At 37.8% G+C, this 13,207-nt stretch overlaps 1 protein-coding gene across 6 annotated transcripts in view; it reads left to right on the forward strand.

The window, feature by feature from the left end:
- CPNE4 (copine 4) overlaps positions 1-13,207 on the forward strand; it is a 256,158-nt gene that overhangs the window by 194,214 nt on the left and 48,737 nt on the right. For all 6 annotated transcript variants that reach the window (XM_072033424.1, XM_072033422.1, XM_072033426.1 and 3 more), the window contains one exon: positions 10,070-10,168. In XM_072033424.1, coding sequence (XP_071889525.1) covers positions 10,070-10,168 — 99 coding nt within the window. The remainder of the gene's footprint in view (positions 1-10,069; positions 10,169-13,207) is intronic.

Genomic DNA, 13,207 nt, shown 5'->3' on the forward strand with positions numbered 1-13,207 from the left:
CATCCCACCATGTGGCATATTTACTTACAGAAAATATGACATTCATTATTGTGGGAAGAGACAAACCAAGAAAACAAGGAGTAGTTTAAGTGAGAACTCCTAATTATGGGAAACATTTGTGAAACACTTGAGTGGATACAGGGGGGAAATGAATAGAAAAGGAAGTCTGCATAGTTCTAGGCAGACCGTTAACATAGTCTGTTAAGGTCTATTTTCTATCCAGTACAAGAAGAGAAAACAGAAACTAGGTTACTGTGTGTGTAGAAAAAACAAAGGTCTGAACAGTTACGTAAAAGCTATGCTATATGTCAAGAATGTTACCATCTGTTTCACATTCTTTGCTTGTAAGCTTCCAAGAAACAGGAAAATATTTGCTATTTAGCTGATATGTAATCTTTTTTGAAAGATCCAGACACCATGTCATGATCTTAATTAAACTCTTACTGGAAATTTTTGATGATACGTTGCCGTAAGAGCTTGTGGCGGTGCAGTGGCTCAGATCCTTCATCGAGATGCTTTCATTGTCTGTTCAGGAGATTAATTCAACAGTAAATACAACATAGGCCATAAACCAAGTCTCTTGCCAGAAAACTAACTTAAAAACAGTGCTAAAAGAGGCTGGAGATTTTCTCTTTAAATACATAATCTCTGCAGTAACCAAGAGGAGGTATATAGAGGGTACACCTTCAGGCAACAATATGTTTGTATGAGGGCACTAACTGAAGCTCAGAGCAACACCAACAAAAACAAAACAAAACAAAAACACGAAAACCTGAAATGAGACCACTTATATGCAGTGATCACTGCTGTGACAAATGCAAAAAAAAAATCAGCAGAGGTTTCACAAGAATGGCTTTAAAAATCCTCTGTGTGAATATGAGAAGAGAAATCGTGACCTTTAGTCTCACAGATCTTCACCCTTAAATTAAGCTTAGGTTTAACCTTTAACATTGACCTCATATTATTTTAGCCATTTCAGCTGTAGTGGCCTATGCATTGTGTCTCTAATTAATCTAGAAATCTAAATATTTCAGTTCTTTGTTTTCCTTAGGAAACATGGTTTAAAATATTATTTTAGTAAACATTTACAATTGCTTCATATTTGTTAATTGATTTCTTGTCCACTTCATGCTAAAAACTTCCCATGTTTGAAACCTGTGCCAGTCTTAGTTTCACAAATTACCCCAAACTGGGATGATCCACCTCTATGGCTGTTTATACAGTGGTATTATCCACTGAATAGAGTGACTAGTTCAGGACCATTAAACCCAATGCCATTTGCCAGGTCATTCTTTTGGAATGATATACAAAAGACACGTGTAATTAACTCCCCTACTGGTTGACAACAGAAAGAACAGAGCAATCAGTCACTTTGTGTACACACTCCTCATTAGTACAAGTGGTGTTTGGGGGTAGATTCATGCTGCTCTGGTAGGGAAGAGCACTTTGTACTCTTACTGCCAACCAACATCATCTTCCTTCCCTGCTCTAGACAATGATTGATTTTTATCTGCTGATTGAAAGCAGAAGATAAAGCTAACTTGAGTCTTTTTTTAGGAACTGAGAATAAACAGTAGGAACTACAGTCTTGTTCTGTCTGAGAGCTTACTGATATGCACCGACAAATTATGATAGATTTCACTGATGTGTCTGCAGCTTCTCCAGTAGGTACATCAGAGAAGCCTGGTGATAAGCAATGCCTTTTTGGTATACGAGATTGTTTGCCAGGTGGGTATAAATCTCAGATACATGCTGGTAATGAGGGGAGGCACTACTATGTCAGTAAAGTGATTTGTCACCTCTCCTAAAAGTTTTGGAAGGTATTTTCTTTTGCTTAAGGACAGGACAAACGTGAAATAAGGAGAGATGTTCATGGAGAAAACTGTGTGTGAAGTACTGATAATCTCAATGATGAAGCACTAAATGAATCTTAGGACAGTGCTTGCAAATGTTTTTGCTCTTATTAAGTTTCGCTATTGTTTTACGTGTTTATTACATGTGTAAAAAGTTTAACATTATGGTATGGACTATTCAGGCAAAGACATAGGCTCAACTGAAATCTCATTGATTCAGATGGACTGTCACTGTTTTATATTTGCTTTAAAGGTGCTCCAGAGTGCTCTTTTGTCTCTCAGACAATTAAGTCTTCATGAATATAAGCAGGATACATAAAAATTATTCCATTTCCATATTGCATATTAAGTTGCTTGGGGTGAAAGGATGAGAAAATATAAAAAAAATACATAATTAGCAAGGAGTTCTTTGTCCTTACCATAAAAAGTGTAGTTTTCTAATAATTTAATAGGCAAGCGATACAACTACACAGACATTTGTTTCAAGCCAGTTTGCAAATCTAAGTTTGCATTCACATCCATGCTGAACTTGTTTAGTAAGTGCATAGTTTCTTCCATATATTCTGAGGACTGTTGCATAAACTTAACCATGGCTGCAAAGTAGATGTCTTTTTGTCACCACTGTAACCTACAGAGTCATTGAAAATCCAGTTATAAGTTGCCCTCTCAGATGTTGTAATTTATTTTTGTGTGTTTCTCTATTTCAGGGAAATATCTGAGGGGTGCATATGTAAGCAATAAAAAGGGTGAAAGTTCTATGTCTGAGGCTCTTAGATAGCCTTGTAATACAAATAAGGGTAATCAACAAGTTATGTTTTTTAGTTAGTTAGTTTTGAAATTATCCTGATGGTTTTTACCTGCTGTGAGCTGTTGAGTAGAGAAAACATCCATTTGTGAGGCTTCCTGTCATTGCAGAGCCACTGCTGATGTGCTCAAATCTCCAGTGGTGGTATAGAGAGATAGGGTTGGTGATGATGGTTCTGTAAATGGTCCCTTTTTTCATTTGGCAAGAAGTGAAATAGGCTCAGGCTGGTGTTGTATTGCAGCTATCAATAAAGCATGACTCACTCACTCTGATCCTAAATCAGAGGACCTGCTATTCTTTGTAGAAAACTGTGGATTTTCCCTTCTTTCACTCTTCTTTCTCTCAGACAGATAATTTTGAAACCAAATGGATCATGAGCTTAGATCCACAGCGAGATTATTTTTCTTTGTGATTTGACTGTTGTCTTGGGTGCTATACTTAGTGTAGGATGTGGAAGGAAATGTTGAATCATTTGCCATTAACCAAGAGGAAGTTACCAGTGTCTATCTCAAATCTTCTTCTGTGTCAATAGGCAAAGGATCTGAATCCAATACAACCCCGTCAACTGTAATGTATCAATTACCACTGTCTACATACAGGAGGTGAAGCACAATGGTATTGACAGAATCCTAGCACCTGTTGAAGCTAATAGGAAACATCTCATTGCCTGTAATGGAGCTGGGATTTTAACTGATTCTAATGGAGCAAACTCAGCTATGCTGGTCTACCTGTGAAGATCAGTCAATTCAATTCAGCAGAAAAGAAGCTGTAGTTCTCAAAAAGAGTGAGGCTCTGTAGTCAAGAAGATAACTTTAAAAGTTGTTTCTAGGTTGCTTTCATAGAGGCTGCACAAGCCTAACAATGTAGGGTATAAGCTCTTTTTCTGCCATTAGTCCAGTTTTTTTGAGTAGTTCAGAAACAGTTTGAAAAATGGAGTTAATCTTCCTGAGAGGAAAAAGTTCAAATATTTTATCTACAGTGCTCTGAAGAAGGCTTTACTTCAGCCAGTGAGAGACTCGCAAGAAACATTGGTTCATTACAACTGGTACAGTCTATTCTCACTGGAGCCCAACTTCAGAGGAAATCTAAAATGAGCCATAAAAAAAAAGTTTATTTTAAATTGTTGTAGAAGGACGGCTCCTTCTCCAACAAAAAGAGAAAACTAAGTGATGACCAGCTTGGAAGAAGAAAACACGGATTGAAGAATTTCATACAAAGGAAGAAAGGCCAATTTAATTTATTCTCCACTATGTAACCCAGGGTTGTGATGTGGGTAATGAAGATTTGAGCCTTGGAACATCATGAATATGGAAGTAGGATAACATGAAGTGTTTCAGCTTTTGTACTGAAGCTTTCACATAGCTTTTCTCATACCCAAGTGGGGAGAATGGGTAGATAGTGGATAAAGACCTTCCTATAAAAAGACCTTCTTTGAAGTATTCCAAATAGGGTAGATATACTTCAGGGAGGTACAGCAGGTTTACTTCGTTATCAAGTAATAACAAACCTGATGAGACACAGACTCAGAAAAATTTGTTCCAGAAAAAATCACTTTGAAGATCAAGTAAAGTTTTTTTTTTTTTCCTCAGATTTTTTTCACCACCTCTGTTGGGCTTTTCTGATTATTTTTTTTAATTAAGTTGTCGCTGATCGCAGGTCACTTATGCCACCTGGTGACGTGGGGTGATTATAGAAGCAGGGTGGGTCACTGACATTTGCCTCAATATTTTGTTTCTCTGGGAGTCATATAAACTCCTACCTAAAAATTACTGTGGTGTTACTTTAGTTTAGAGCTGAAAGGTAAAAGCATTGTCACTGACTGGCTGTAGTTTATTACATTCAGGTCTAAAAACGAGCATTGTCCTCCATATCATATCCACAAAATATCTCGTTTCACAGAAGTGTAAGGAAAAGTCACACAAGACAATTTCTGTTCTGAATTTAACTACTTGTCCTGTACTGTTGCCCCAAAACCTCGTTAGGGACTGCAGGCATTTAATGAGCAGAGATAATTTCTTCCTTAAAAGGTATCCATTTCACTCCTTATTGAGTCTCAGAGGATAGATACAGAAGTAATACCGCACAGAGAAATCTCTTTCTTATGCAATGTATGAGCTACGTTCCCGCATGCATCAGAGTCAGATCAGCCTAGGGAGCCTCATATTCAAGGGACTATTTTAGATGCCTGGGGCTGCTGCCTTCTTGGCGGTTTTGCCCTTCTGTGGGAGAAGGCAGCTGGAGAGTGGGCATATGGTCTTCTTTCCCACTCAAGCTGATGTCTTGTGGTCCCAGGTTAATGAAGTGCTTTAAGTTATATAAGCTGTTATGCTGCTAGGAGGTTTGTTACAGGTCCCGAGCTATACCTCTCCACCTAGGTGGCAAGGTAGTACCAGCACAAATAATACTAACACTTTGTGTTTGGACTTAAGCACAAGCACAGCTGGAGAAATTCAGGCTGTCAGGACTGGGAATTTCTTAGTTTTTGATGGCTTTGTACATTCTGTAATCTGCAGGGTCTCTCTGGCTGAGGGCAACTCAAATGGATTGTCAGAAACCTCCAGATAGGATTTAGTCATGAGACTGCCAGTCTGTTAAAAACTAACCTTTAGAGCATGTTTTGGGCTGGTTCAAAAATTACAAGGTTAAGTTACAAGTCTCTCCATCACCTCTGCACAAAGATGCTACATATAACCGTTGTCTCACCATGACAACCTAAAGGGGACAAATCACTTTAAGCTTTTTCCCAAAGATATATTGGGAAAATAACCTCAGCACCTACACACACAAATGCATACTTACATGGGTCAGTCTTTGCTCTTAGTTAGTTCTCCTTGTGGTCAGAGCTAAATAGGATGGCGAGCATGGAAAGAATTCTTTTATGACAATTACATAGGAATTTTGCTTAGTGAAAATACAATTCAACTCATAGATTGAGACTTGGGACACCACTTTGTTGTGTCAAGTCAGGTCACCTGAATTAAACTTTAAAAAATAAAGTTTGAGTTTGGATCATATTGTCAAAATCTGAGGTAGGAATTCTTCTTTTGCTGTTGAATTATCAAACAAGAATGCTGCCTCACTCTGTGAGAGACACTGGATTTGGAAATTGTTTAATTTCTTACCTCAGCATCATCACACCGTAGGACATAAGTACTGAATAGAGCTGGAGAATGGTTAATAAAATCCAAATGATATTTTAGTGAAATGTAGTTTTAAAAATGTGCAAGTTTATTTGCTCACACAGAGGTAGCAAGGCTAGGAAATTCTGCCAGAGAAGCCCATGCAGTTGCAGCTCCAGTGCAAATACATTTTTTCTTGCATGCTGCTCAGAAGTTCCCATTGTAGTGAGAGTGTTGCCAATGTCTCTGCTCAGTGAGAAAGCTAGACAGTTATAAAATCGGGGGAAATTTCCACCTGCATCCACCTGAAGGACCTTTTTCTTCCTAAAATGGAGCCTTCCCTCTCCTTTCCCCAGTGATAAAGTTCAATTTCAGCCCAAGAGGAAATCTTTGATTTTGTGGCATTTAGAAGAAAAGCTAAAGGAATGAAAGTGCTCATACCCAGGTCTTGATTCTTTGAGCTCCGCTTTCAGTAGCAGTTATACTAGTAGTTATACTGGTTAGCTCAATCAGGCATCAGTTCCTTGGGAAAGCTTGAAGCAGTGTTCCCTTTCCCTGAAGCAGCAAATATTTTGGAAAGACAGGAAGGACCATGCAGGGATGGAGGATGTTGTCCATCTTTCCAATCAACACTATTCCATCACCATGTAGGATTAGATGGTCAGAAGTTTTTATTCCCTGCATTTGAACTTGTAACCAAGAGGTAGAAGACTGAATTCTTTACCCGGTTATCTGAACACTGATTTACCAGTGTTTAAAATGAAACATATGGAAAGCCAGCTTAATTAATGAGACTTTTAATAGAGTTTAAGTATGCTATTAATCACCTGCTTAAGCAACCTGTAAGAGGGCAGAGCCAAGGAATACATTAAAGTCTACCTAGAGATAAAGGATTATCTATGGAGGATTTGTTTTGAAAAGCACATAGGGCCTTGTTTCAAACAAACAAACAAACAAAAATCTTTCAAATATTTCATAGGGAAATAATCCTGACTGTCACATCTGGTCTTTACCTAATTCTGCATAATTTGCCAAGGTGCTTCACTGCTTATTTTAGTAGGTTTTTATAAAAACTTCTGGGCCCCAGTATTTGTATGTTTTAAAAATACTTTTCACAAGAAGTTAAAATGCAGAATCTTTCATGTGTACAGCATGTTTTTCAGAGAATAACAATTAATTTGTATGGCCCCATGTGAAGCTCTGAAAAAAAAGGAAGTTGTAATGGATGTACTTGCAGGAGCTCCCTTTCTCCCTTAGCTGTAATTGTGCAAATGGTACTGAGATAATACTGTCATTGTTTGTCTTTTCCATGAAGCCAGTATGAAGATTAAAGTACCATCTGGCTTTCTGAAAGCTAAAGTTAGCAAACCTCTAGCTTGAGACAAACAAGAAGTTGGATCCCTGCTTGGGTGGGCATTTTAAATGTAACTTAACTTTGCCCATCTCCAGTTAAAATTCTCAACACAAATCAGCAGGCAGAGCTTTTCCCTCCTCGTAAGAGTTAACATTCTAGCAGAAATGTTTCGAAGCACATTTTCCTGGAGGCCTGTTAGGTCTATTGTTGTTTTTATGCTCTAACAGAGTGTAAAGATAGAACCAACAAAGTAAAGCTTGTTGAAAAATTCACATTTTTTTGTTTGTTTGTGAAATACTTTTTTTTTCTGAAAACATTTTGAAAATTAACCAGCATTTTCACATTTCTATCGATTTTGCTATGAGGTTTTGACATATCTTTTTACTTAGTGTTCCTTCTAAGATCTTAAACCATTTGCACAATCATTGCAGAAGAAAAAAGAATCTTTTTAAGTCATGATTTATCTATGAAATCCATTTTTTCATTAAATATTTAGAAAGTAATTTCAATTAAAAAATGAGTTACATTAATAGGAAATTTCACAGAAAGTGAAAAGGAAGCCTTCTCAAACTGTATGAAATAGAAATATTTTCAAATTGTTTTGTGAATTATTTTTTTGTTGTTTGGTTTTTTTTTGGTTACCAGCTCTTCTAAAAACTGTAGTTGATAAGCACATAGTGACTTTTAATGAAGTCAGGAGAATTCATCAGAAGAATTCATCAGGGCTGTTAGTGATAAAAATACTGTGTCTAGTTATGTTTCAGGCAATGTTACCACTAGCAGAACCAGAAACCCACTCTCATTTGATTACTGCTGTATAAAATGTCGTCTATAAACAAACACAGAGAGGAACCGATCTCCCTGCATCTACCCCCTCTCCCTTCCAATGTCAAAGCAATTAAAAAGGAACTCTGTGTCTCAGAGACAAATATAATCACTTTTCAAATATCAACTGGAGATCATATTTTCCTTTGGGTTCCCTGCATAAAAACTAAGCAAAATTACAGGTGATAGAACAACAAAATAACAGTCTTAAGAACCAGGTCTTTGGCTGACCAGTGAGCTGTTTCAACCGATTAATGTCTGGAGCAATATGCCATATGCTTGTACTCTTTCCCTGTGAGCAGTTCTTTTTAGCACTGCTACACATCTTCTATATGGATCAGAGAAATTCCCCTTGCATCAAACCAAATCTCTTCCTGAGGCTAAGTAGAATAGTATCAAAAGTTCAAAAAAAGGCTACTGTCATTATGAAAAAAGGAATATAAATGATAACGTGGGTGGTGTTACAGTGCATGGAGGAGTCCTGGGTATAAATTTAGTGAAATCACCACCTGTGTTCCTTCTACAAAGGCAGCTGAGGTACATGAGCTCTTAATAGCTTAATAAATTCAGGGAACTGGCTTAGATTTACGGATCAAATACCTTCCTACCTATTCTTCAAGTCAATGCGCCTCACATGGACAAATATTTTGTGCTGAAGTTGTTATTTATTAACTTATGGCTGTGATGGGAGGTTGTTAGGTGATGAATATCTGTTGTGGCAGGCTTTGTGTGAGACCCCACTTGTATTAAGTTGTTGTTAGTCTTTCTCTCATGAAAGTTTTTCTTCTTTTGCTCTTATTCAAAGAATTTGGTCATTTTGCCTATGCTGCAAGCTTTCTGTTAAGTCTCACACCCTCAAATTGAATTTACAAACCACTCTTTTGGTGGTGCAGTGAAAAGGGATTGGCCACAGTGCTTAGATACCAACTCTGACTGTGTGATTCAGTATAAATGGAGCCACATTAAAAGGCTAGCTAGAAAGCATAGCCAGAGGAAGTGGAAGTCTTTTCCACTAAAATGCTTTACTGTAAAAATTCAATGCTTGAGGTCCAGTCAAAATCTGGTGGTCTCAGTGGGTAAACTCAAAAGTTTACCCCAGTTGTGGTCATTCCTGCCTTTCTCAGCAGAGAGTATCTCTACCACAACTTCAAGGTTACCCTCAAATCCATCTGATAGCCAAATGACAACACAATCCTCATGTGGCTGCAGAGGTGGCTTTGAAGCAATTCTACTTAAAAAATAATAAGGAAAACTGTTGTTTGGTAGCAAGATGCTTTGAGTAAAAGCTCCTGATTCTGTCAATGTATGCAAGCTTTAGCTAGTGAGACCATGAAGCTGAATTAGGGATTTCATACTTTAATGCTGTAAGCCCCTTTGTTGTCTTTGTGCTAGTTTTAAAATTAATATTTAACAAAGCTTGTAATCGCTGCTCTGCATTTTGTCTTTGCTAGCTGAATTTTATTTAGAAATGTTTGCAACATAAATTCTTACAGCTCAAGCTCATTGAGATATTCATGTTTATACATGAATTTGTGAATGACTACCAGCAGGATTTTGCTTTAGTAGTGACTGTTGAGCAACACTGGAAAACATCCAAGATATGGGCACCAAACACTGACGTGTATGAAATCAAAGCCATTTCAGAAGATGATCTCTGTAACTATTGTCTCATCTTCACTGACTGTAAAAATGAGAAGAGTAACATTTGACCACAGCAACTAGTGTTTTGAAAATTAATTGATATTTGTAAAGCACTTCAGTGAGGTAGGTTACTCCTGATTCAAGACACCACTTCAGCATGAACATGCAAACATACATAATAATTTTACACCTAGCTAAAAGGTGAATCCTTTCTTTCTAAAATACATGACCTTGCTTTCATCAGCCGATTCGATAACACAAAGCTGTCAGTAGCAAGCTGTGTTGAGATTCCACTTGTCGTTTCATTTTGATCTGGACAAGAATATGTTTTTAATATCACTGGTGATTTCCTTCTGATGAAACATTCCATCCAGTGCATATCATAATTCTTCCTGTACTGCTTGTCAATAAAACCTGTTTTCTGTCTGAATATAAATGTGCTCTTATGTTCTTTTCCCTTTTCTCTCCTCAGTGCATAGTTTGGGACTGGGATTCCAATGGGAAGCATGACTTCATTGGAGAATTTAGCTCGACTTTCAAGGAAATGCGAGGAGCTATGGAAGGGAGACAGGTAGGTGGAGACAACCCAAAGAGTGTCAGTATACAAGCTTTGTAGAGCTCTGTTCCTCAGACAATTCTGTAATGCTGCAGATGACATTGCCTCGTTGTTTCTTGGAAGTTCAGCTGTTCTGTTTATCTCCTAGGCTGTTTTATGAGTTCACATTCTCAGGCTTTTCTTTCTGCTAATATTTATTTCCACTGAGCCTAAGCACGTGGTTTCTATGACGTGCTGTACTGTTCTGGCAAAGCAGAGGCACAATCTGGGTACTCAAAGCATTCCCCAGCTGGCCTACAGCCCCTTTTTTGGGAGAGGGTCATTCTCCATCTTTCTCCATTTCTCATGTGCTGCATTTATTGCTATCAGCTCTAACTGGAACCCATCATAATAAAACTTTCAGTTTCTGAAATATCTTATGAATTGCAGTCCTAAAGGAAAATGAAGTTGTTAGGTTATTAATAATTTCACTTCTTTATGTCAGCTTGATCTTTTCAAATTGGAGTTGATGGTAATTATTGAATGTGATAAATGATTTGGCATATCTAATTTGAGAAATTGTCATTTCCTATTATTACTTAATCCTGAAGGTGTTTTGATAAATCCTCTGAGGGGAAGTTAAATATGTTGGCTTTCTAATCTGCTGATAATTTGTAGTCACTGCTTCATGGTGATCTCAAAACTAAACAGAAGTGCATAATAAACTTTATTCAAGCTTTACATTAGGGTTATGTTTATAATGGGTTAATAGCAAGCTACCAGAGACAAAAGGTGTTTATTAATTGGTTCAGTCAAACTATTCTATAGGTTGAGAAGTTTCTACTATTCTTCCGTATGTCTTCTATTGACGTTCTAGAGTTTTGCGTATATTGCTTATGTGTAAAATGCCATTGATATATATATGAGTCGTGTATTAACCCATTACAAATACATCCTGAACAGAACCTGAGTGTAAATGAAACCCTACTTTGTTTTCTCAGAGCCAAATTAAGTTAGAGGATTAAGACCCGTTTACAAGAGACTGGGCTAAATTTTTGCAGCTTTTACATCACCTACATGAAGTGTTTCCTGCCAAAACTTAAACCAAACTGAATCTGAGTGGAAGCAAAACCTATCTAAACAGGCAAACTAATTCCAGAGTGAATAACATTAACAAGGGCAGTGTTATGATAGCACCCCAGTTTTGAATGTAAGTGGCTATGGCTGGGAAAGATGCCATGTGAAAGTGGTAAAGGGTGAAACTTTTCAGCATAAACATTTCTTAAATGGCATCAGAGTCCTTCCCAAACAGCTTGTTGAACAAGACAAGAGGCTTACTGTCCAGAGTACTGAATGGCTGTGAAGGATAAACTATACATTTTTTAATCTGATGGAGGAACAGTATTTTCTTTTCATCCCCAGCTAGTGAAAAGGATGATTACCCTGTCAGGGGCATAGGACGTTAACATGGTCATTTGTCAAACCTTGTTCTTGTCTATATAAACTCATATTGTATTAAAAGAGTGCCATCCAGGAATAATTTAATGTTGCCTTAATTGCCTAAGCCTTTATGTTGCTTCCCTTTGCCATCCTGCAAGCTGCCTTTCCCCTGTAACATCACAGACTGCTTTTCACTGTAAATGTGCAGCTTTTCTCTTCCATGCTTTTAAGCTGTTGCGGCATTATTTCTCCCTTGTTGCTCTCATTTTATTGCTCTTGTGCGGTTACTCTGCGGGCTTGTACCTGCAAAACCTGATACTGTTGTTGTAGGTGGTTCTCATGGGACACAATTGCAACTAGCATGGGACTCACTTCTCCCCCCACCTCTTTTCTAACCTTTTTTTTTTCTAACTTCTTTATTTTTTGTAGTACATTCTGGGGAAGAAAAAAAAAAGTTTTTATTGGATAACATAGTAGGTAATAATAGTCATTTAAATGGTTAATAAATATTGTCCCAAAATGCATATGCACATCCCAAACAGCTTTTGCACCTGATGATTGCAGGGACCAGTTGGCACTAATAGTACAATGGGCAATTTGAGCAGGTTGTGGTGGAAACAATTTAGTTATTGAGGTAAAAGTATTGCGGGAGATCACATGCTGCAAGGAGAGGTTGCTTGTGTGTGGGACCACATCACTTGTCTTTCTGGCTGACCAGCAAAGAGCAATTTCCCTTTTTCTTTTCCCCTTTCTCTCTGTTCCTCCTTCCTACTTCTTCTCTCCTTTTCCTCTATCCTTCAGTTGTAAATGTTTCTGCTAAAGGCAATATGTGCTGTTGGCTGTGGACCCCATAATACGTCTTGGGTGCATAGTTTGTCTCAACATCTGTTGCGCAACATGGTGTGATATGATTAGCATTTGTCTTTTTTTTTTTTTCCTTAGTTTTATTCTCACCTAAGAAAAAACACGTTCAATGGAGTGTTTACTTTGAATAAAGGGGGTTGAAGGAATGGCAGAGGAGGTGGAAAGTGGTTTGCATTCAAGTGGGTGTGTTGCTAGATATTTCTAATACGGAAGGCCACATCAGAGAAATGTAATTAAACGAGGGTGAGGCGATGGGTAGGTTAGATGTAGCCCTTCCTTCGTAGAAGAGATTTTTTCATAGCTTCTGATCAGAAAATGTTATGTTTTCCATGTAGTACTTTTTCCAGTCAGAAGAATAAAACTGCCAACAGCATCCTTCAGTCTGTGGCGTTAACCATTCTTTCATAAAGCATCTCAAGAGCGAGTGTCTTGAAGATGAGGACCAAAATCTGAAATCCGATCTCAACAGCTTTGGAAGCCAGTGTGAAGAGCAGAGCTCAGGTCTGACATTCCTGTTTGAGTAGCTGAGGAGACACAATGAAACTTTTTATTATGGTTGTATTTTAGTTCATGCAGTAAGCTTTATGGCCAGCTACAGTACATTGCTGTAGTTCTGTCAAAAGATAATCAAAACATCCTAGGGATTGGCAGCCAGGGTTTTTCAGTCTCCCAGACAACAGGAGAGAATAAGAAGGAACACTTACCATTGGCAGGGATGAGGGATCTCTCCTTAAGTACCAGCTGCAAATCTGTGCAGAGTTAAAGGAGGCT

The sequence above is a fragment of the Anas platyrhynchos genome, chromosome 2 (genome assembly GCF_047663525.1).
Source record: "Anas platyrhynchos isolate ZD024472 breed Pekin duck chromosome 2, IASCAAS_PekinDuck_T2T, whole genome shotgun sequence".
In the NCBI taxonomy this organism is placed as follows: domain Eukaryota; kingdom Metazoa; phylum Chordata; class Aves; order Anseriformes; family Anatidae; genus Anas; species Anas platyrhynchos.